Below are 25,552 nucleotides of genomic sequence, written 5' to 3' on the forward strand. Positions count from 1 at the left end.
AAGGAAACATCCAACTCCAAGAAGTACAGAAAGCCCCAAAAAGAAGAACCCGAAGATAACCACACCAAGACACATTATAATCCAAGTGTCAAAAGTTAAAGAGATCATGTTAAAAGCAGCAAGAGAAAAACAACTAGTTGTATACAAGGAAGCCCCTACAAAACTATCAACTGATGTTTCAGCAGAAACTTTATAGGCTAGAAGAGAGTTGTACGATATATTCAAACTGCTGAAAGGAAGAAACAAGACTCTACCTGGCAAGGTTATCATTCAGAACTGAATGGGAGGTAAGGAGTTTCCCCAACAAACAAAAGCTAAAGGAGTTTACCACCATAAACTGGCCTTATAAGAAATTTTAAAGGTACTTCATTAAATGGAAAAGGAAGGTCATAATTAACAATAAGAAAATTATTAAAGAAAAAATCTCACTGGTAAGGTGAATAGACAGTAAAGGTACTGGGTCAACCATTTATATAACTATTATGGGGGTTAAAAGACAAAAGTAAAAAAATCCTCTACATCTACAATAATTAGTCGGAGGCTACACAAAATATATGTAAAATATGGTGTCAAAAACAAAACATACAGTGGAGTAAAAATCTAATGTTTTAGAATGTGCTCAAATTTTAGTGACCATCAACTTAATATAGACTGGTATATACCTAGGATGTTGTATATGAACTTTATGGTAACCAGAAATGAAATACCTATAATAGATACATTAAAAAATTGAGAGTAAGGAATAAAAACATAACACTAAGGAAAGTCACCAAATCACAAGAGAAGGAAGCAAGAGTAAAAGGAACAGAGAACCGCAAAAACAACCAGAAAACTACAAAATGTCAGTAAGTACATATCTATCAATAATGTAAATAGACTAAATGCTCCAATCAAAAGAAATAGTGTGGCTGAATGGATAAAGAAACAAGACTCATCTACACATTACCTACAAGAGACTCTCTTGAGATCTAAAGATACACACAGACTGAAAATGAAGAGATGGAAAAAGATATCACATGCAAATAAATGGGAAAAAAAAGCAAAGTAGACTTTTTTTTTTTTTAAAGATTTGTTATTTATTGTAGAGAGAGTCAGGGAAGGAGCGGAGGGAGAGGGACAAGCAGGACTCTGCCCTGAGTGCAGAGCCCGACGTGGGGCTCAGTCACAGCTCTGAGATCATATCATGACCTGAGCCAAAACCAAGAGTTGGATGCTTAAGCAATTGTGCCACCCAGGCACCCCCACAAAATATACTTTAAAACAGAGACTGTAACAAGAGAAAGACATAATGATAAAAGGATCACTCCATCAAGAGGGTATGACACTTGTAAATATCTATGCACCCAACATAGAGGCAGCTTAGTACATAAAACAAATATTACCAGACATAAAGGGGGAAATTGACAGTAACACAACAATAGTAGAAGATTTAAAACCCACTTACATCAAATGGATAGATCATCCATACAAAAAGTCAATAAGGAAACATTGGTTTTAAGTGACACATGAGTCAAGATGGACTTAAATATATACAGAGCATTCCATACAAAAACAGCAGAATGCACATTGTTTTCAGTACACATGGAATATTCTCCAGGATAGGTCACATGTTAGGCCAAAAATATGTCTCAATAAATGTAAGAAGCAAATATATCAAGCATCTTTTTCCACCAGAACAGTATGGAACTAGAAATCAATTATAAGAAGAAAAGTGGAAAAAACACAAGCACATAGAAGCTAAACAATAGGCTACTAAACAACCAATGGGTCAATGAGGAAACCAAAGAGGAAATCAAAAAAACTCCTAGAGACAAATGAAAATGGAAATACAACATTCCAAAATATATGGGACAGAGCAAAAACAAGTCTATGAGGAAAAGTTAAAGCATATAGGCCTACCTCAAGAAACAAGATAAAGTTCAAAAAATAATCTAACTTTATGTCTAAAGGAACTAGAAAAAGAACAAACAAAGCCCAAAGTTGGTAGAATGAAGGAAATAACAAAGATCAGAGTAGAAACAAATGAAATAGAAACTAAAAAATCAAATAGAAAACATCAAAGAAATGAACTGATTCTTTGAAAAGACAAACAAAATAGATAAACCTGTAACCATACTCATCATGAGAGGGAAAAAAAAAAAGAATAAAACCAGAGGGCTCAAATAGAAATGAAAATTAGAAATAAAATTAGAAGTAAAAGAGAAGTTATAACAGATGCTACAGAAACACAAAGGAACTTGGGGCGCCTGGGTGGCTCAGTTGGTTAAGTGAAAATTGGGTCAGTTCTTAGAAACAATTTTCCAAGACCCAACAACAAAGAAATAGAAAATCTGAACAGAACAATTCCTAGTGATGAAATTTAATCAGTAATTTAAAAAAACTCCCAATAAACAAAGTCAGGACCAGATGGCTTCACAAGTGAATTCTACCAAATATTTAAAGAAGAGTTAATATCTACCTTTCTCAAAGTATTAAACCCCCCCCAAAAAAAGAGGGCAAAGAAATGCTTCAAAAATCATTCTATGAGGCCAGCATTACCATGATACCAAAACCAGGCAAAGACACCACACAAAAAAGAAAATTATAGGCCAATATTGCTGATAAACATAGATGCAGAAATCCTTAAGAAATATTAGAATCCAAATGCACCAGTACATTAAAAGGATCACCATGATCAAGTGGGATTATTCCAGAGATGCAAGGATGATTTAATATCTGCAAATCAGTGTGATATACCACATTAATAAAATGAATGGTAAAAATCATGTGATCATCTCAATAGATGTGAAAAAAGCATTTAACAAAATTTAACATGCACTTATGATTAAAAACTCTCAACAGAGTTTTTAATAAACTTTTAATGTTCCTTTTAATAAAAGGAACATACCTCAACATAATAAAGGCCATGTATAACAAACCCATAGCAAACATCATATTCAATATGGAAAAGTTGAAAAGTTTTTCTCTAAAATTAGAAATAAGACAAGGATGCCCACTCATGCCATTTGTATTAAACATAGTATTCTAAGTCCTAGCCAGAGAATCAAGCAAAAAAATAAATAAATAAAAGGCTTCCAAATTGGAAAGGAAAAAATACAACTCACTATTTGCAGATGGCTTGATACTATATAGGGAAAAGTCTAAAAACTCCATCAAAAAACTAATAAATGAATTCAGTGAGTCACAGGATACAAAATTAATATACAGAAATCTGTGGCATTTCTGTACATTAATAACAAAGTACTAGAAAGAAATTAAGAAAACAATCCCATTTGCAATTATATCAAAAAGAATAACTACCTAGGAATAAATTTAACCAAAGACATAAAAGACTTGTTCTTTGAAAACTATAAAACCTTGATGAAAAAAAGTAAAGACACAAATAAATGGAAAAATCAATCTGTGCTTATGGATTCGAGGAATTAATATTGTTAAAATGTCCATATTACCCAAAGCAATTTCTAGATTCATTGCAATCCCTATCAAAATACTAAGAGCATTTTTCACAGAACTCGAACAACCAATTCTGAAATTTGCACAGGACCACAAAAGACCCCAAGTAACCAAAGTGATCTTGAGAAGGAAGACCAAAGCTGGAGGAATCACACTCCCTGTTTTCAAACTATACTACAAAGCTAAGTAATCGTAACACTATGGTACTGGCACAAAACAGACACACAGACCAATGCAGCTGAATAGAGAGGCCAGAAATAAACCCATGCTTATGTGGTCAATTAATCTTCCACAAAGGAGGTAAGAATATACAGTGGTAAAAAGACAGTCTCTTCAATAAATGGTGTTGAGGAAATTGGACAGATACATGGGAAAGAATGAAACTGGACCACTTTCATACACCATATACAAAAATAAACTCAAAATGTAACAGTGGAAACCACAAAATTCTTGAAAGAAAGCATAAGCAGTAAACTCTTTGACATCAGTCCCAGCGATATTTTTTTGGATCTGTCTCCTCAGGCAAGGGCAACAAAAGCAAAAATAAACAAATGAGACTATATCAAAGGAGAAAGGTTTTACGTAGCAAAGGAAACCAAGACAAAAAGGCAACCTACTGAATGGAGGGAGATATTTGCAAATGACTTTTCTCTAGCTACAGAAGTCCTACCCAGCACTTCTTCCAATAGGATATGCTTCATCTACATTGAAAATCTGTACTTCGGTGTAGCCACCTTCATGGATGATCTGAGCTAGATCTTCTGGATGGTTTGTTGTAGCTTCTCTGTCAGCCCTTGCTGCTTCATCCTGTACTTTTATGTCACAGAGACAGTGTCTTTCCTTAAACCTTATGAATCGACCTCTGCTGGCTTCAAACTTTTCTTTAGCTTCCTCTCTCAGCCCTCATAGAATTGAATAGAGTGAGGGCCTTGCTCTGGATTAGGCTTTGGCTTAATGGAATGTTGTGGCTGCTTTGATCTTCTCTCCAGACCACTGCAACTTTCTCTGTATCAGCAATAAGGGTACTTTGCTTTCTTATCATGTGCGTGTTCACTGGGGTAGCACCTTTAATTTCCTCCTTTGCATTCACAACTTGGCCAACTAGAGCACGAGGCCTTGGCTTTTGACATGCCTTCCTCACTAAGATCGATCATTTCTACCTTTTGATTTAAAGTGAGAAACGTACGACTCTTCCTTCATTCGAACACTTAGAGGTCATTGCAGGATTATTGATTGGCCTAATTTCACTATTGTATTGTCTCCGAGAATAGGGAGGCCCAAGGAGAGGGAGAGATGGTGGAACAGCAGGTCGGTGGAGCAGCAGGACACACACAGCATTTACCGGTTAGGTTTACTGTCTTATATGGGCACAGTTCATGGTGCCCCAAAACAATTACAGTAGTTACATCAAAGATCCCTTATCACGGATCACCATAACAAATGTAATGATAATGAAAAAGTTTAACATATTGTGAAAATTACCACAATGTGACATAGAGACACAAAGTGAGCAAATGCTAGTGGAAAATAGTACTGACAGACTTCTTGATGCAGGGTAACTTAAATCTTCAGTTGGTTCAAACAACAACATCTGCAAAGCACAGCGAAACAAAACATGTCTGTACCTCACTGACGAAACCAGAATCAGTCTGGAACCCTAGCTGCAAGGGAGTCACAGAAATTTATTTTTGAGCCTTCTAGACTCTTCAGAAAATGAAGGCTCACTAGCAGAAGGTTGAAATAGATGCTGATGGAATCTTGGTATAATATCTACTAAAGAGACACACCGGTGAGTGTTTCCCTGGTGCGGCTAGGAAAGATGAGAGATCAACTAGCTTATGAAAACTTGGGGAGGGTGGTGCGTTCTAAGGAGGAAAAATGGTTAAAGAGGACTGGAGGTTCTGAGAAAGAGTATTAATTAACCTAAAAAACAAGTGGGAAAACTTTAGGCCTCCTCCCTTACCCTTCCCCACAAAAATACAAATGGCAATTTCAGGAAACTCAAATATTCGTTTAGAGCATTCTTGCAGCAGGTTGAGATGCTACCCTGTCTAATCCTCTACACGCTCGCAGAAGTTGTGGCCCTTATTTAGCCAGGAGTTGTGGACGATCCCTCCTCTTGTGTGAGAAGGCCTGACAGTGACGTGAATGTGGAATCAAGCATGAAAGACACAACATAACGTAACAGCTAAGGTGTACCCACCCATTTCCCTTAACTGAGGAGAGGGTCCCAGACAGGAGATGGAGCCCTGTACAGGGAAGTCACTGGGAAGATTCAGATGCCACCTACAGGGTGGTTACTTCGTTCCACAGTGAGAAGGCAATAAGAGATGCTGGAGTCCTCTGGCCAGAGAGATAAATAGAATGTGAATTCAGAATATTAAACCTCGGAGACACTTTAACCCAACCCCCTCATTTTACATGAGAAAACAGAGAGGTTGAATGTCTTGTTGAGGGTGAATAAAGTCAGTGGAACACTGGGACTAGAACCCTTAATAGCAAACATACCTTTTTTTAAAGATTTTATTCATTTATTCGATAGAGCGGCAGGGAGAGGCTAAAGGGGAGAGAGACGGGCAAGCAGACACCTCACTGAGTGCAGAGCCCAATGTGGGGCTCGATCTCATGACCTTGAGATCATGACCTAAGCCAAAGTCAAGAGTTGCCCCCTTAAATGACTGAGCCACTCAGGTGTCCCACAAATATACATTTTACCGTGTGTTTCACTTTGCTTTAAAATTGTTCTTTTGGGGTGCCTGGGTGGCTCAGTGGGTTAAAGCCTCTGCCTTCGGCTCAGGTCATGATCCCAGAGTCCTGGGATCGAGCCCCACATCGGGCTCTCTGTTCAGTGGGGAGCCTGCTTCCTCCTCTGTCTCTGCCTGCTTCTCTGTCTACTTGTGATCTCCGTCTGTCAAATAAATAAAATCTTTTAAAAAATAAATAAATAAATAAAATTGTTCTTTTATGATCACTGTCTAATGCTGAACTGTAAATGTGGTAGTTAATCTAGCTAATTGTGATCACTTTAATATTTAGCTCCTTATCAGATGGCATTCAGAACAACTGTTTCTGAGTTAAGAACAATAAGAAATTAAAATATTTTTAAAACTCTGAATACTGCTTCCTTTAGCCTAGTCCAGTCTTACTCCCAAAGATAGGCTTAGTTTCACCCTTAATGAATTTCACTTCCGGAGTCGGTTGTGTTTTAAGAAATATTGCAAAAATGGTGTAAAGGGGTCGAAGTATTAGAAATAAAGGGTCATTAAGAGGTGACTTAAATGAAGAATTTCCTCTTGCTTTATGAAACGGTAAGAATTACAGGCAATAAGTTTTATTTAAAATCACCTTTATCCCAAGCCATTTCAAGACACACAGAAAGTTGAATTGCCCCTCAGTGGTCAAAGAGGCAGTTTACAAGGGCTGTAAGTGACCTCCAACGTGCTCACGGCTGGCTAGCAATCAGTTCTGAGAATGCTGAACCTCTGTATCACTGAGCACAAGGTTCCCAAGGAAAACATTTGCGCGTCCCCACCAGGGTCTGCTCAGAGAGGCTGAGTCGTGGTGTGGGGTGACTGAACACGCCCCAAGACTGAACACGGTTGGGAATTCGAGGGTCAAGGAGAGAGGCGCAAGCTGAGTTGGCTGTCTTTATCCCATAGCATCTAGAATATTCTTTGTGGAAGGAATGAAAGACAACTTCTATAAGAATAACGATGCCCTAAGGAAAAAGAAAAAAACATCTGTTCTCTTGTGGAGCGCAGCCTGTTTTGGGAAGCAGCTGCAATCTGCTTTGAGTTACAAGGTGGGCTCATTCCCACCTCCGCACTGCCGGCTTGCCCAGCAGTTGAGGGCTCTCACCTCTGAGGCTGCTGTAAACAATGGAGCCCTTTATCTCAACATGTTAAATCCTCCTCATTTCCCCATTTCAGCCCACGCAGTAGGCCTGTGGAACGGTCTCAAGAGAATGCATATTTTCTTGTGAATGTTGGGCTTGGGAAAAGAGTCTTAGTCTGGACTATGAAGAGGGTGACATTAAAGTTTAAACGTGTCCGATATATGTAAGTACCATGTGAAGGGCAGGAGAGCAGGAGAATGGGCAAGTGCCCTGAGATTGGTACGGGAAAGCTGTGCATTGCTCAGTAAAATTTTATTACTTTGGCCTTTTTGCTTCGGAAACAATGGAAGAAAAGCTGAGTAGTGATATCCTAGACACTCCTAGGAAAACAGGGGTTTGGAGGGAGTCAAGGAAAAGACATTAAAAGGAAGGAGCCGGGTTCAGATTTCCTAGTTTGTCTTCCCTCTGCCTGGCACCAAATTAAAGCCTCTTTTCATCAGGTGAATCGCAGCCCAATCTGGCTAAAGCAGTTAAAGCGCTGGCAGGAAAAATGGTCAAGAGGGTTGGGGGGGTGGGGGTTCCTGCAAGTTCTAATGCTCACCGGGCCGGCAGGAAATCAAAGAGAGAAGCCTGACACCTCTGGGCTATCCAAGAGAGGCAGGCACCTTGGCCTTGGCCGGTGTTGCTTCATGAGAATTGGGGCTCAGAGTGGCCTGACTTCTCAGAAGCCAGAAATCCATTTTTTGTTGTCATTGTTGAAATCTCCCAGTTTTAAAATAGTATAACAGATTGGAATGCACTCACCAGGTCTGCTAGTTTTCCAACTCAGGTTCATGAGCTTCACCCTCCTTCATGGTTTTGGGACCTTCAAACTGGAACTTATGACTCATGTTAAGTGAAGGGAATAAGATTTTCCCCTCTTGCGCATTTAATGAATCTTCATGTTAGCAGTTATCAAAGCTGTATCCGTCAGTATTCTTGATGGGTGGATACAGGGATGTGTAAGATACAGTCCTGCCTATAGGTCCCAGGAGACTTAGGAGACAGATAAACAGGAAATTACCTGACAATGAACTTCCTGTAATTAAACAGATACTCCCAAAGTGGGGTCTGCACTGAAGGGCAATTAACCTTTCTTTGGATGCAAGCTGTGCCCTAAAGGAGTCCATCAGTTCAGTTGAAGGGAGTAGGTGTTTTGTAGAAGCCAGAGGTACAAATGAACAGTGATGAAAAGAGGTATATTTGAAGAAATTGCAAGTGTTTACTACAATTAAGTGATTATCAATTCAAAACCAAGGGTATTAATTAAAAAAGAGATTCTCCTCCAGAAAATAAAAACTGGCTTCTCAAGACCCATCCCAGATTTACTGAATCAGAATCACTGAGTTTGTTTTTTTTTTAATGGGCACCCTGGGTGAGTCTTATGATCAGGCTTGAGTGAAGTGGCTTCTGTTCATCTCCACAGTAGAGATTGTGTCAAATCTGAAAGTAGGATAGTCTGCCTGGATTAACCAGCTGAGCCACTCTGGGTAAGGCTAGCCTCCTTATGCTTAAGCTTCTGTACCTGAAAAATAGAGCTAGAGTCTCTGCTGAGTAAGATTGTCTAGCCAGTTAATCAGAAAATACTTAGAACATTATCACTGTCTTGCTCCCTACCTGATCCCCAGCTCGTAGTACTAGGTTAAGGCCAGAATAATTCCTCATAACTATCTGTTGAATGGCTGAGACTGGGGAGGTATGAAGGGGTCAGATCCTTGGAGTCCTTAGTTCTGCTTACTGTTCTAGGTACAACCTCCAGGCAGCCACCCTCTCTCCTCCACATAACCTACCTGGAACCATATTTGTTACCCCCCAAGCGACTCATTCTAAAACAAAACAAAACAAAAAACAGAAGTAGCTCTTTTATCCAAAGATTTCTAGGGTATACTTTAAAAAGAAAAAGTAAAAAAAAAAAAAAGGTTATTTCTTAAAAACCTATGCTATTTCCCTGTAGTAAAGTGAGAAAACTTTGTGAATCACCACTGCTTTAAAAAATTAACAGTTCTACTTCATTTTGTTCTTCTCTTACCTAAGGCCGCTGTGGTACCATCTGCTCAGACACTTAGAATTACTGACTTCAGCTTCAGTGACTTTGAGCTATCTGACCTAGAAACGGCACTGTGCACAATTCGGATGTTCACTGACCTCAACCTTGTGCAGAACTTCCAGATGAAACATGAGGTAGGAATACAGTCGTGTCCTTTGGAGGAGAGAGAGTGTGTGTGTGTGTGTGTGCGCGCGCGCACGCGTGTGCACGTGTGCATGTGTGTGTGTATGTGTGTGTGTGAGAGAGAGAGAGAATTAATCAATACACTGTCACCTAATGCCTACCGAGATTTTTAAAGAAAACGACATTTACTGGGTTCTTACTATTTGTCAAGCACCAAGTTGAAGAACAGGGAGAGCACTCCCAGCAGTGGGAGCAGGGTGTGCAAAGGCAGGAGGAGTGAGTGGGGCTGGGTCTGGGGCTCGGGGTAGGAAAGTAAGAAGCAAATCGTATATATCCCTGTGAGCTAGTCAGAGGAATGTGGATTTTATCCTGAAAACAATGGTGAGTCATTGAGGAGTTGTAAACAGGGAAGTAACCTGATCTGATCCAGAGGTTGTGATAACACGGTATGGTTCAGAGAAGGACCAAAACACAGTGAACTCCTTTGGAAATGAGGGACTCCAGGCACTTGATGTGAGGCCAAGCCTGTGGTTTGAACAGGGGTAACCCATGTTAGGAGGGGGATGAAAACTGATTTTAACCCCTGCCGATTACTTTAGTCACCTCTCAGAAAACAACAGGACTTCAATCAGTATCTTCTAATACCCATCTGGAGATACCAGGGGATAGCTATGTGTATAGCATCGAAGAATAAGGGAGAAGAGAAAGGATTGTTTGGGGAAGAAAATGTAGTAATTTGGCTTGAAAATTAATTTTTTTTCTGGTCCGTCGGATTTCTAGTCTTATACAGATTTCCTGTCTGGAAATGTAAATACCTTGAAGGTCTCGACTATTTTGCAATCCACAGATTCATAAAATGAAGCTTTATTAATGTATACAGTGTACCCAGCACCGTGCTAAGTCTTCATTTCAGCAAAGAATTGTCCCTGCTCTCAAAAGCCTCACAGCTGGGAATGAAAAGGAAGGCCTCATGCAGCTAGGTGAACACAGAGCCATGGATGGAATTCTTGTGGTATTCTTTCTTAAATGTAGCCAAAGTTGGCATGACTCTTGGGTGAAAACAAAGAATGACCATCTCTGGACTCATAATACCTCACTCTTCATGTTGATGGAGGGACATCATATTATGTGATTATTTCAGGAAGCTCTCAAGAACACTTCTCAGTGGTTATTGCCCCTGTTTGAAATTCAGATAACATGAGAAGAGTAGAAAGATGGTGGATTGTGAGTTCTAGCTCTACTGGTCATTCACTTTTATTTCTTTAAGCAATTACTCTCTCACGGTCTCCGTTTCACAGTCTGTTAATTGGGATAATGGTGTGACTTCCCCGGTGGCAGTCTTGTGAGAATGACACGTGCACCCACAATGTGACTGTATGAGGTGTACACACGTGTGTTCCTGTCTCCCGTGATGTTTTTGCTTCTTATTGTATCACCCCATAGATGTCTCTACAGGAGGCTATAGGGTTCCTTTTTAAAAGCCTTTTCTATTAATGGACTAAAGACCTCACTTAGAGCCAGTTCTAAATGTGAAACTCAGTTCTGCTTCTTGCTAGTTACATGACCTTAAAAAGCAAGACAGCATTTCAAATCCCTTTCCGTTCTGAGATTTCCCATACGTTAAACTGGCAGTGATCTGTTGAAAGCGCCCAGCCAGAACAAAGCAATCTGATGCTTATACTTATTTATGAAGTTTTTAGAAGTTGATTTCTTATTTCTTAAAAACCTGCAAGTTTTCAGATCACGTGTGAGTGTTAGATATGACGATAGTCAATCAGAATTCTTTTTTTTTTTAACGATTTATTTATTTGAGAGAGAGTGCGTGCAAGCGGGGAGAGAGAGAGGAGAGGAAGAAGCAGATTCCCCGCTGAGCAGGGAGCCCTGAGCCCAAGGCAGACGCTTAACTGACTCCCAGGTGCCCCAGTCACTCAGAATTCTTTAGCAATCTTTATTCTTACCTTTTCTTGAATTTTTTTCATTAGACAGGTATTTTTCTTCAATGTCTCATTCATTTACTCTCCCTTTTTTTTTTTTTTTTTTTTTGAGTAACTGCTATCTGATTCTGGCCAACATCAACTTGAATACCACAATCATTCTGATTGGCCTTCCTGCCCTAGTTACTCTCCTGTCATGTTTATTTGAGATAATACTCAGTGTAATTTAAGGGTGATAAAATTAAAATGTTATTGCTGGAGAGGATGTTGGCATCATGAAGCTGCCCTGACAAAGAATCTTTCCTACTGAAAGATCTGTCAAATCTTCATGTCCCTTCTTGTCTTCCAAATCTTGAGTTACTCTCCTACAAACATGGCAGCCATTGCTCCAGCTGACCTCTGAAACAGACTCTTGACTACTTGAACAAATCTGCATGTGCTATGCTTATTTCCACCTTCCGTCTTTCACATCATTCCTCTCTGATGTGGATGGGCTGCCTGATGTGATGTGATGTGAATGGACAGTCTGAATGGACCGCCCCACTTGCAAGGCTTCTCCACTTCTTGCCACAACACGCTTTTCTCTTCCTCAGAGCCTGACTCAACCCTAGTTTTGACTTCATACCACTTAGAATACTGTGGACAGTTTGTGGTCTCAATTTTATTTACTCCTTTTATATGTGCGCTTTTATCATTTTCACTCCTGATTGAGATTCTTGAGGACAGAAACTGAGCTGTTTTCTGGTTCTTCTCTTTCTCCCAGAGCATCTCGAGTCTGCCCCTCAGGACATAGGAAGCCTTTGTCCTTGTGGGAGATTGATCAGTGTGTTGAGCATGCTCCCTAGCGGCACCCACCTCGCGCCTAATTATTCAGTAATCCCGTACAGAAGACTGTATTGTGGATTTGAACATGCCAGACATATCAACCAAGCACTGAGGAGATCTGACTGTAATTTTCCTAAATGCTATTAACATCCTGATAGACCTATAAATACACAGAACAAACTGGTCGTTACCAGAGAGGAGGAGGTTGCGGGGGTGGGGGGGTGGTCAAGATGGGTGAAGCAGAGTAGGAGATACATGAGTAGGTCACAGGAGTAAAGCGGCACAGCATTGGGAACATAATGATATTGTAATAAGGTTGTATGGTGACAGATGGTAGTTACACGTGTGGTGAGCATAGCACGACATATAGAGAAGTTGAACCGCTACTTTGTGCACCTGAAACTAATGTAACATTGTGTGTCAACTGTACTCAAAAAACCCATGTTTTTAAAAGATTATCCTGATAATAGAATCCAAAACTGTACTTAAATTTAGTTCCTAACCACTGTATCCATTGGATCACCTAGTCCTCTTAGGCCCATGTTATTAGAAGCATAATAGAATAGTCCATCAGGAATTAGTATTTCAAAGAGTCATTTTGGTCATTATTTAACATTATATGATATATGTGCCCATTTAATTATATCTACAGATTTATGATTAGTAAAGAGATATTCATAGGTTAAATTTCTGGGTCTTCTTGCTTACTTTCCTTGATTCTTTAATTCATCACCAGCAATTTTCTATAACACTTTATAGTTTCAAAGCACATCAAAGCAAGTTCAGAGCCCTTACTTAAATTCTGCCAATAAGAGGGAACTATCATCTTTCTAGCCGGTTTTGTTCAGAAATGGTCATGATGAAAGAAACTGCAGTGGACTTGGGATTAACGGACGCCAGTCTTAGGCACACAGAAATCCTCTGCTGAGTAAGGTGACTTGGAGCTGCAAGAGCTAGGGGACATTCGAGTTGCTTGTTACCAGAATTCCCTGTGAACTGTGTTATAGAACAGGAACAAAAAGACCGAAAAAGAAAAAGAGGGTTATGAAAGCACTCATGTTCCACCAAATCCTGTATAAGCAATTTCTACCAACAAAGAAGGAACCTTGTTTTTAGCCTACTTCTGCAGCCAGTCATTCTGTGTTGCATATTGTTAGAGCAACGTTCTTTTGCCTGGTACTTTTTCCATACCCCAGGGCAATGCTCTTTGTGTTTGAAGTATCTCCAGTGATATATACGTAGGAAGAAGCACATATTTATTTTTACAGATCCCCCAAAGTATAGTAAATCATTCAGAATTGAAGAGAGACAGACTCTGATGCTAACACAAACAAAAAATAACCATGCTTAGGGCCCAAGAGTCTCTGGGGATTTTGTTGAATACACTACTCAGAAGTTGAATTAAACCCAGCTTTTGAGATTTTTCTGAAGTCTGTCCTTTTTTTTTTTTCCATCTTTTAAAATAAATCTTTTTCACGGGAACCCCAGGGCTTTATTTTGCATATATATTTTTAAAAATTACTTCTTGGTAACCAAGCAGTAACTCTGCCTGAATACTTAAACATAGTTTAAAAGGGACAAAAGACCTGCTGATTGTCTCAGGACTTGGGAGCTCCATTCTGTGCTTGGCCATGTGCTTTGTATCTCAGCCCCCAATCCATCTGCACAGCCTTGTACGCATTACCTTTAAAGAACTAAAAACCAGGAGCGTGAGAAGAACTTGAGAGCCACTATTTCCATGACTCTCTAAAAGTGAATCCATACATAGTTATCTATTTGGATTCTCCTGATGGCACATGAACACGATATCTTTTAAAAATCTAGTCAGTGCCCTCCCTACCTATGCAAAAAATACCTTCCTTAGGGCTCTCTTACATTTTACATCTTGTTTAGTTAGTGTGGTGGTCAGCATGGTGGGCTCTGAAGTCAGACTATTCAAGTTTGAATTTTAGCCCCTCCCTTTACAAGCATCGTGACCTTGGGCGAGTTACCACTCAGAATGTCAATTTCCTCATCTGTGAAATTATCTGAGTAGTAGTGCCTCCCCCAGAGTCCTGAGGGTTAGCGGTGAAGGCTTTGTACAGTGCCTGGAACATAGTAAACATGTGATATTAGCAAGTATTTTTACTACTTATGCTTTGTTTCCTAAAGGTTCTTTGCAGGTGGATTTTAAGTGTTAAGAAGAATTATCGGAAGAATGTTGCCTATCATAATTGGAGACACGCCTTTAATACAGCTCAGTGCATGTTTGCTGCTCTAAAAGCAGGCAAGATTCAGGTACTTTTTAGAGCCGTTCTTATATTTAAGACTTCTTGCTTTGGTAGTAAAATCTACAGCATATTCTTTCTTTTTTTAGTGTGCAGTCAGTAACGATGAGTGGAATAATATTTGTTGCCACTTACAAAATAAATGACATCTTGTCAGTTGAAGAAGACTAGCATGGCAAAATACTTAGTTATTAATTTTCTTCCATATGCAGTATATATATGGCCTATTTTTAAAAATCTTTAAAATAACTTCATGTTAAGTTTAATAGTCTTTGGGCAAATAGTTTCTCCAGAAGATTTTCTTCAGTATAAGAAGAAAGTATCAAATTTCTTGTGTTCCCATTCAACCTGCTCCATAGTAGAATTCCTCCAAAACCACTCAAGTGGCTTCATAGCTAATTCCAGCGCTCTCTATCACATTTTCTCTGGAGCACTCAGTTAGATTTTGTTAAGTCGCATCTCACGGAAAGGGTTTTAATATCATCTACATTGACCAGTGACTGTGTACAAGGAAGATCAACGCAGAAAGCGTTCAAATAATTCGTTCCTTTCCAGGCCGTATTTTATCCATAGCTCTGTCTTAGGTGTTAACTTCAGTGGGAATTGACTAGTTCTTCTAGGTAAGTGATTCCAGGCATCCATCAAATAACTGTTTTTCATTCAGAGCTTCCATGCTTTTTTTTTTTTTAAGTAAATTCTAAAAATGTTATTCTCTGTCTCTCTTTCCATAGGGAGCACATTTTAACTGGCTAGAGAGAGCTAAAAGAAGGAATTGTTGTCTAAGAGGCCATATAAAATACCATAGTAGTATTTCCCTGCCATAGCAAACATTTATAAAAAAAATAGGATCAACTTATTTTGGGCTGTGGAAAGGTCATCAGGATTATACAGCTGAAGACTGTCCATGCTTTTTATGAAGAATAACAAAATGATGATTTTGTCTAATGTTGTAAACATACTACATAGAGTGTTGAGAGTTTCCAGCAAAGTGGAGCTGATAATGAGTTCAACTTTGTTTTTTTACTGATGAAGGAGACCAGCAGGATAAATAATACAAATGACAGATATTACCAAAATAACCTCTATTTGGCTTTGGAATATATTGTGCAACCTTTTAAGGCCAGATTTTTCACTTCCAGTCCTCTTTTTTATGTATTGTTTTGCTTAATATTCGCATTGTCTCTGTTCCTTGAGGATCCAGCAGCTACCAGCAGAGCGAGGGCAGCAGAATCCGCAGGCAACTCGAAGACAGAGAGACAGCCATTAATTAAAGTTTATTTTGATGATGCCACATAGATGTAGAGAATGAAGAGTTAATGCTATTTTACTGTAGGTGGACTGATGATTGATTGCTTGAGGCACTTACCCCTTTTGTGTGGATAAATGACGTTTATAATAATCCCCTTCTGAAGACAAAGTACCGCTAATTCCCTGCAGAATAGGATTCTAGCCCGAGTCCTTTGTGACCCTAAGTGCGGAAAGCACTCAGAAAAACAAGCACGTGATTTGTGAACAGAGGTAGAATCATGAAACTCACCAAGTGGTCTTTCTCTTTCCGGGGACATCTCGGGTGGAGCAGAGCAAGCTGACTGACCTGGAGATCCTTGCACTGCTCATCGCGGCTCTCAGCCATGACTTGGACCACCGGGGTGTGAATAACTCTTACATCCAGCGGTAAGGCGCCTTTTCCCCAGCTAAAGAAGAAAACGTTTCTCTTAAATCGGAAGGCTGTCTTATTTATTTATTTATTTATTTATTTATTTATTTATTTATTCATTTGGGGGGAGAAAGCATGAGCATGTGAGAGAGAGCATGAGCAGTGAGGAGGAGCAGAGGGAGAGGGAGAATCAGACTCCCCGCTGGGCAGAGAGCCCAGCTCCGGGGCGGGGCGCATCCCAGGACCCATGAGATCATGACCTGAACTGAAGGCAGACCCTTAACCGACTGAGCCACCGAGGCGCCCCTAGGGCCATCTTTTTTAAAGTAAAACCGCAGCAAAATTTGATGGTACCAGGTTTCAACTGATTGAGGCCCCATAACATACTCTGGTTTTACTTAAGTGAAATGGAAAAAAAAATACTAAATCCAATATTATGTTGGTAGCATTTCTGGCCTGAAATTCAAAAAACCATTGTGTTGAGAATCATCTTTCACGAGATAATTACCAAGAGTGTTGCTTTGGTTTATGTATACCCAGCTTAAGAGCTTCATTAGGAAACGATATATTAAGACGAGTTCAAAAAAGATAGAATTTTACCCTGAAATAGAGAAGATAATATCTGAAAAGTGCTTAGCTTGACCCTGAGTACTTAGTGAGCACTCAGTAGAAGGAGGCTGTTGGTCTTAGAGAAGACAAGTTGGGGCCTGCAGTCAGACAGGATGCAGACCCTCTCTTTGCCACATGATTCCTGTGTGACCTTGGACAAAGGAGCTGATTTCTCTATGCTTCAATTTCCCTATCTGTATGATGGCGATAATAGCTTACCTACCTCATAGGGTTGATATGAGTTTTAAGAGCTAACATGTATTGATAGCAGGTGGAATGAACCTTGTGTATTTAAGTGTTAATTCTTAGCAGCAGATGCTAGTGATGGTCCTGTCGACATTAAAAGCCTGCTTTTTGGCTGCTTTTCAGAGCAGATACTAACTGGAGACAAGCATTTCAGGCTCCTCCCTCCCGGGCCATCCTTAAGTGACATTTGCAATGACAAATGAGATGATAAAGGTGACATCACTTGTCAGATTTTTGAGCCACTGGAACATGTTTATTTAGTCATAGCAATGTAGTTGAGAAGCCTACATCTTAATGGCAAAATCTCTTACTACTGAGCATTTCTTTAGGTATGCAAGTGAGGCAGCAAATGGGGAGACCCCTTAAGGAAGTTCCAGATGTCTGATATCTCGAGGGAATTTCAGAGAGCTCTCGAGTCACATTCCCTTTATCTAAATAAACGGAAAACTTCATATAACAAGAATTGTAGTGATGCGGCCACCATGTCCTCTGCTGACCTTTAATGGGAAAAGATGGCAAGCTCTTGCCCAACTGTCAGAGACTGGCTGTTTCCTCTTTAAGATCTGAACTTAAAGAGGAAGCGTTTTGGAGAACAGGCTGGATGCCATGTCCTTTGTCCTATGTGCTCTGCCATGTGATCGTGCTCCTGAGCCTCATGTTGACACGGGAGTAATTACGAAAGGGAAAAATGACATGGAAAGATGTTAGTGTGGATCAAACACAGCCAGAAGATCCAAGACAGTGGTGTATATTGCCTCCATACCTCAAAGCTGAACGTAATATTATTAGTGTATGGTTGGCTTTAAGATGCCATGTTGCCCTGCTTTAGAGTGAAAAAAACACTCAGCTATTTTTTCCTTTGTTTATTTAAAAATAATTACCCGGAAAAACATCTGGAGAAACGTCATCTTCTCTTCAAAAAAAAAAAGTCCTGGGAAAAATTCATAATTCATAGACTGGAGAATCTTGCCTCCACACACCCCACAAAGCAGACTTCCACCAAGTAAGAATAACTTTAAGAAAAAAAGTTAAAGGAGTTTCAGAGATTTTTATTTCTTCCTACATCTCTGTGGTTTGAGTAGAGGAAACCAAGAATTTTCCAGGGATATTGCTTTTTTTTTTTGCTTTCCTTAGTGGTAAACGAGTAATACTTCAGGAGGATTTTCATAACCAGGGGACTCTTGGGAGAATGAGAGTACCATAAACATTCCCTTGTAGAGCTAACTTGTAAAAAGGGGTACCATGTCCAGTCTCGTCAGTACCAAACACTACGTGAAGAAAACCATTACAATCAGAGAAGGCACAGAACTGAAACTAATATATCAAAAAGATGGAAAGCACTCATGTCGAACCGAAGTTAGAAACTGAACTTCCTCTGTCATTCGTTCTTCTTGAACATCTTTTCAGAAAATTAATTTGAAGTAAGATATATAGGAAACCATGTTTTGATCCATTATTTGGTCCTTTGATGGCTTCCTTAATTAGGAAAACTGTCATTGTGAGGAGAGCCACAAGTATGCCAGTGAAATATTTGGAGGAAGTGTTCACTGCTATGCTCTCTTCTCCCATTTGGGTGGGTAAAACCGAGAGTGGTTTCTGATAGATATTAAATTGTTATTTTAAAAACAGGCAGTAATGGGGACAAAATGTCACAGACATCTACTAGAGAAAGCACAGCGTGACCCTCGGCCCATGTTGAGAATCCTCTTGCATTAGGCCAGCAGTCAGTATAAGAAGACTGTTGTGGATGCATTTATTTGGTTAGATTCGAGTTTAGTATTTTATAAAAGAATAAGTGAAAGTGTCCTGCCTTTTAGGCAGCCTGCTAATGGACAATTACTAGGGCCCAGCACTTTGTGAGGCAGAAAGAGAGCTATGAAGTATAAAATGCAGTTCCTGTAATTAAGTAATTTTCATAGTCTCATGAAATGGTGGTGCTCGATATAAGAAAAGTGCCCAGTAAGTGCTGAGGTGCTTTGTAATGTGGACTGTAAGTATTCGGCAGAGGAGATGGGTCAATACCTATGCAGTCCCTCTCCAGTCAAAGGACCAAGTGAGACAAAGTGGATCCTGAGATGTGGGTAAGATTTGGAGAGGAGAGGGAATGAAGATAGCCCAGAAACACTTGGAGGTGGGTAGGCATTCTCAGGGAACAGCAATGGCTGGCCCAGTGCAGAGTCCAAAGGCTCCACTGACCGGGATGGAGAGTCAGAGCATGAACAAGTAGAAGGTAGCGGCCCCTTGGAGGGAGAGCTATAAAACTAAGCAGTGAGCTCGAGCTGTGGTAGAGTGAAGATACCAGGAGCCATTGCAGTGAGTCATAAGGACCTTGCTGAGGAAGGAAGGATGACTGAATGTCAGATACAAGGTGCAGTGGGTAATAATTGGGAGCACGGAGTTCAGCCTGGAGGCTGGTACAGCTGCCGCATACATGGTGCCTCTCACATACTGGCTACAGGGAGGAAGAGATGAGGGAGAAGTGCTTTTCCATTTACTACAAAACAGATGCTAATATGCATGAAGGAAGGGGGAAATCATGACTCGTGACCCAAGAAACTGGAACAGCGATGGAGCCATTGATGAAAATGGAGGAACTGGGAAGTGTGTGCATGTGTGTGTACTTAGGGAGGAAGGAACGAGAAGGGCAGAAGGGGGAGGAGTGTTGGCAATGAGGAGAAAATAATAAATAGTGTGGTATTTAGAAGAGGTAAAATGATTAAAGGAATGGGTTTTTTCTTTTTTGCCAAGTTTCCGTAAAACCAGAATAAAAGAGTTTCCTGGTAACCATAATCAGACCATGTCTGTGTCCTGGGTCTGTGCCCTGGTCTCCCCGACTCTAGCAGAGGAATGGGAGTGAGCTGGAGTCCAGGCCCGCATGGGGACAGTAGACGGTCAGCGGGCTCCGAGGGTCTCACCAGGGGAGACAGCACAGGAATCACCATTTGTGAAGTTCAGCTGGGTAGAGTCTATATTAGCCAGAAATGAGATCGCTCCTGATTAGGGTGGAGGGCTTGAGAGACTGGAGTCTCTGAATATGCAAGAACTGCAAGTTCAAGGAGTCCTAATGTCACTAGCTAATAATAATCATAATAATAGAAGTTAACACTTAATATGGCCCTTACCATGTGGCACTGGGAACTCTTTTTAGTCCTTTATATACATGAGTTCAGTTAGTCCTTAGACTACCCCACAGTGGCTACGATGGTTACCGTGGTTAAAGGCTGGCTCGAGCCAGACGCCTGGGTGCAAAAGCAAACACTGACTCCATCTGACCTTGAGTGAGTCATTTAATATCCCTCTTTCTATTTCCTTCTCTGTGCAATGGAATAATGACAGTATCTGTCTTGCAGTTTGTTTTGTTTTAACAAGGATTAAGGAGTATAAATAAATGTAAAGGACTTGGAACAGTACCCAGCACGGAGTAGATACTCTACAGCTTTTAGCATTTTCTTTCTTTTTTTCTTTTTTGTAAGGATATTATTTATTTATTTGAGAGAAAGAGGGTGAGAGAGAGCACCAGAGCACAAGCAGGGTCTGGGGCAGAGACAGAAGGAGAAGCAGACTCCCAGCTGAGCGGGGAGCCTGACACGAGACTCGATCCCGGGACCCTGAGATCATGACTGGAGCCAAAGGCAGGCAGTTAACCAGCTGGGTCACCCAGGTGCCCTAATCTTAGCATTTTCAAATGGGGATACTATTAAGGACATACATCTGAATTCAGGATCTTGCTTCATCCCACGGTGGGACATGGAGCAGGCTACAGCAGAAATACTGCATCTGGCAGCACCTAGCAGCTGTGGAACACAGAAGGGCGTACATATCATTGACGTGAACAGAGACTATCCGTGGGGTCCAGGCAGTCAAAGAACGCAGGTCAAAAGACCCAACGAGTCATGAGCTTGAATATCTGTGGCATCTAATGTGATCACAGAGAATATGAAGGTAAAATGACCCCCAGCCGCTCAAATACAGCAGTGATGATTTGGAAAGAATGTGGGAAGTAAAGAACTCAGTGGGGCTGACAAAGTTTACCAAGAGCAGTGAAGAGATCCGAGCTCAGAGCCATCCACCTGGATGAGAAGCAGAAGCAGGGTGTGTAAAGAGTCTATAAAAAGGAATCCTAGGGCAGCAGGCATTGTTTTTCTCACAGAGCTTACACTTTCTATTGATTTCTGAGGCTTTCTATTTCTAGAACATTATTCTGATTTGGGCACTGGCATCCTAACGCCGCTCTCAGAGATGGACAGACGACTGCAGGACAAGAGGAAAATGTGGGAGGGTGTCCAGTCCGTACTGCTCACTGCCTTCAGTGGGGGCATAACCTTCAGTGGCGGTGGTGACTTACACAGGTCCCTCTGACAGGATCTCACAGAAAGAAGCACAGCCTTGTGTTTGAAAGAGTGGAAAGCAATGGGATGTAGAATACATGGGTGTCCATGAATATTTTTATAAACAGGAAACTTGGGGCATTTGTCACCCTTTTATTGATTCATAAATCCATATTTTTAGAACGTAAGTAAAGACAAACACACATAATTTATATTCATCTCTCGCACACCCCGAGAAGTTTTTCTAATATGAAACAGTCCTTTCTGCATTGTCTAAAAATGTGATGTGCGCTCAGCATTTTAAACTTGTTTGCATTGCGGCCTCATAATCGCATTTCTAGTCCGGCTTCTAACTAGGTCAGTGAGCAGCTGCTGTGTGCAAAGTGCTTGTGGGGTCCTGGGCCAGCATGACGTGGTGAGGGGATGTGTTCGAATCCCAGCTCGGCCATTGATATTGACCTTGAACAAGTTAGATAATCCCTCCGATCTCTTGATTGTCTAAAATATAAATGCTAAAATGCCCATTTTAGAGAGGTCTAGGCCTGGATCGCCCCGGGGAGGCACAGCCTGACATGAACGCTGGTGTGCACACAGCTTATTTGTATATGTGGTCCCTGGGGAGCAGGAACGCAGGCCGGCGGGTGGGAAACAGGGAAGGAGACGCCAAGGGAAGGATGAACTACCAGCCGTCCACCCATCCAGGCAGCTGGGGCTCCGTCCTGCCAGGTGCTTTTGAGAAGTCTTAGGAAATGAGACCCAGAACTGTTTGTATATGGACAGGGACAGAGCAGGGAGGGGCAGCTGTCCACAAGCTCCCGTGCCCCATTGGTCAAAGATGATCTCTATGGACCTTGACTCCTCCATCCCCTAGGCTCAACACGTGGGGGTACAGCACGAGAGTTCCCGTGGACACCAGCTGTGAGGGCAGAGAACTTCGGGCAGAGTCAAGAGGGACTCACGGTGGGGTGGCCACGAACCTTCTAGAAGGCAGAGCATCTTCTAATCGACCCCTGCAGGGAGTCTGTTAAATCTCACACGAAACTCAACGCTGCATCAGTGGCTGGAGTCAGACATGGGCTGAGGATTTGGATGTGGAGAACGGAAATGTCCCATATTAAATAAAAATTAAATATAAACTACTTAGTACAACAGTGCCTGACATGTTCGAGGCTCTCCATAAATGTTAATTATTATCATTAGGGAAAACAGAGCTGACCAAGCTCAAGAGGTTTACAGTCTAACAAGGTAATAGATGTATAAACAGCTAACAACAGGCAGAACAAAATGGACATTAAACTAATACCATATGTCCTTGGATTTCTTACATAAGTGAAAATAAGCAGATACTCTAGATGTGAAGGGAATGGGGAAGGCTGCAACTGTCCTGTTGAAGCTGACTTTAGCATAGCTGGCCTGAACGGTGAGAAAAGGCTGTGGCCAAAGTAGAGAACGTACAGAAGGGAGGCCATCGTTCTGTTTACCCTGGGCCCTCCAATCCTCAGCAGCGGCCCATCCAGTCCTGTGATGCGGATTATTACCTGTGTGGGCTGATGCGTTTCAAGTCTGCATCTCCAGCCCAGACCCGACTACATACCAAGTACTTTCTAGACCTCAGGCACCTTAAAATCAACAGATCCAACCCTCAACTAGACACCTTCCCCTCCTTCACCTCCCATCCCTGATCATTCTCTCCCTTTTTCCCTCTGTCTGTAAATGACAAGGCAGACACTTGGCAGGCATACTTTCCCCTGACAAACATCCCTGCTGGGTCCCCACATTGGGATCCATGCCAACTCCTACTATCTCCTAAACAGTTTTTAGGTAATTCTGCTTCTCAATATGCAGGATTCCATCACCCAAGTCTGGGCTGTCTTATACCAACATTACTAGAACTGGGACTGCTAGCTTCCCAGTAGTCTCCTAACTAACTTCCAGTCATCTCCAGTTTTAATTCCAGCAAATTTCTCTCTCTCTCTCTCTCTTTTTAATAAATCTCGTTTTACTTCATCTATTGTCTTCCTGTTGTCTGATGATAAGGGCAGTATCTAATCCATCATACAACTCACTAAATGTGGAAGGAGCAAAGAAGACAAGCAGGCAGGAGTTGACTTGGAAAAGTTACAACAGCACAAAAAATGGAGGTCTGGGGGTCAGCGGGATCAGTGGTAGATTATACAACAGGAACAGATGAGATTGCCCGTTCTCTTGTCTTTATTTCCCTTTTATTTTTTCTGTTTTCCCTTAAGCATCTCTGACTCTGCTCAGTTTCTTCCTGTGTCCCGTTCCTTCAGTGTTGGGCAGCTTCTCTGTCTTCAAATTAAATGATTCATAAATTATTGATTCAAATAGTAGTATAAAGAAATAACAGGTCAACTGTATTATCTAACACTTGTGTTGTACTTTACAATTCATAAACCCCTGTCCTATAAATTTTTAGGAACAGAGACTGGCAGGAACTCTAACTTCTTCTTTTAAAGAAAAAAATAGTGAAAATTATGCTTCATATTCACATGTGACGGGTCATGAGAAATATGAGGCAGAGGAGGGTGCTTGTCATGCTTTAGAACTTGATTTGTGACTCCCTGTTACATATAATGAACTGAGTAGAATATCCTTCCCACTCCCTTCACTCAGCCAAATGATCTCTACAGTGTTCCCCAAGTTCAAATGAACGAGCTCATGGGATATCCTACACTGAAATAAGCTGGATCCCACAAAGGGCACTTGTTCTGACTCCTCTGTCTCCTTCCTGCCTTCAAAGGAGGATGTGCGCCAACTCTGCCCCTTTTCTGTGCCTTTCCTCACTCGCGCCTGATCATTCCGTCTCAGTCCACTCTCTCTGGGTATGTAGGCACGCGTGAAGACGCTGACCTTCAGCCTTGTTTCAGAGGAAACACTGACCTTGACATTTGTCTCAGATTTTAAACTAATTGCAGTTTTGAAATTGAAAAATATAATTGGTGCAATTATTTCAGAGTTTTTTTCATGTTTAGAAGAATGAATCTTTTGTCCTTATTCCTTCTACTGTTTTATCAATATTAAAATCAGTGAAATTGTTCATACTCTGAACTGGCACTAATTACACTGATTATTTGAGAACAACTTGACTGTATTCCCCAGAGATTAATTCAACCTCTTCCTCGGCAAAAGAAGAGAATATTGTTAGTTTGGTTAATTGTGTGCAGTACCCTCTTTTTTCATTAACCAGTATTGAGGAGACACTAATACACTGACATGTTGGGGAAATGGGTAATTGTTAATCAGTTTTTCTCCCTTCAACAAAATCTGTTTCAGGAGTGAACACCCACTTGCTCAGCTCTACTGCCATTCGATCATGGAGCACCATCATTTTGACCAGTGCCTGATGATTCTTAATAGCCCAGTAAGTACCTACTTCGTGGCGGCAGAATTTTAAAAGAGACCTTTATAAATTCAGTTTTATTTTTAAGTTTTGGATGGGTTCCCAGCACCATAAATTCTTGAGCCTGCTTTATTCCTTTTTGGGTAAGGAAGGCAAAGCCAAAACATTTAAGATCTTCCCAGCCTCGCTTCTCTACACAACCAAGACTGTCTCAATGTTGCCTGATAAAGGATATCTGGTTACTCACCTCAGTTTGGTTTTTGCAAACTAGAAACAAACAAAACTAGTATTTTATGGCTCACAGTTAATTCTTTTTTTTTTCTTTCTTTCTTTTTTTTGGTCAAATGAAGTGGCTTATATAGCTGTCAGAGGTTTGCTTTCACAAAACCAGGCCTGTTCCTCTTCTTATTGAATATTCTGACTACTCACAAACTGTTATGTTAAGGAATAGAGCTGTTCAACAGTTTGGTTAAACGAATATTTATCAGTGCAGAAAAGCATATGATATGCTACGCTAGACAAACTTGTGTGAAGGGAAATCAAATAATGTACACCAAAGCATTAACAAGGGTTGTCTCAGCCTAGTTAACTTATTAATACTTTTTATGTTCTCATTTTGATTTGTTCATTATTCACACTATCTACTACACTCATATATTACCTTTATAATAAGAAAAAAGTGAAGCTGTAACTATCACATGGAACAAACACAAAACATGGTATATAATCTTAAAGCAGTTTTACCTCCATCTTTTTATGCTTGCTCGCTGGGACTAGCTCTTCTCTGAGCCCTAGAACAAAACTTAGGAGGCCCATAACTTTTCTGGT

General features: G+C 40.7%; 1 protein-coding gene across 4 annotated transcripts in view; it reads left to right on the forward strand.

Moving 5' to 3' along the window:
- The window catches only part of PDE5A (phosphodiesterase 5A), a 146,627-nt gene that overhangs the window by 103,291 nt on the left and 17,784 nt on the right, over positions 1-25,552 (forward strand). For all 4 annotated transcript variants that reach the window (XM_032858621.1, XM_032858646.1, XM_032858629.1 and 1 more), the window contains exons 12-15: positions 9,362-9,508; positions 14,408-14,533; positions 16,103-16,197; positions 24,658-24,745. In XM_032858621.1, coding sequence (XP_032714512.1) covers positions 9,362-9,508; positions 14,408-14,533; positions 16,103-16,197; positions 24,658-24,745 — 456 coding nt within the window. The remainder of the gene's footprint in view (positions 1-9,361; positions 9,509-14,407; positions 14,534-16,102; positions 16,198-24,657; positions 24,746-25,552) is intronic.

The sequence above is a fragment of the Lontra canadensis genome, unplaced genomic scaffold, assembly GCF_010015895.1.
Source record: "Lontra canadensis isolate GAN:19392208 unplaced genomic scaffold, GSC_riverotter_1.0 scaffold1, whole genome shotgun sequence".
In the NCBI taxonomy this organism is placed as follows: domain Eukaryota; kingdom Metazoa; phylum Chordata; class Mammalia; order Carnivora; family Mustelidae; genus Lontra; species Lontra canadensis.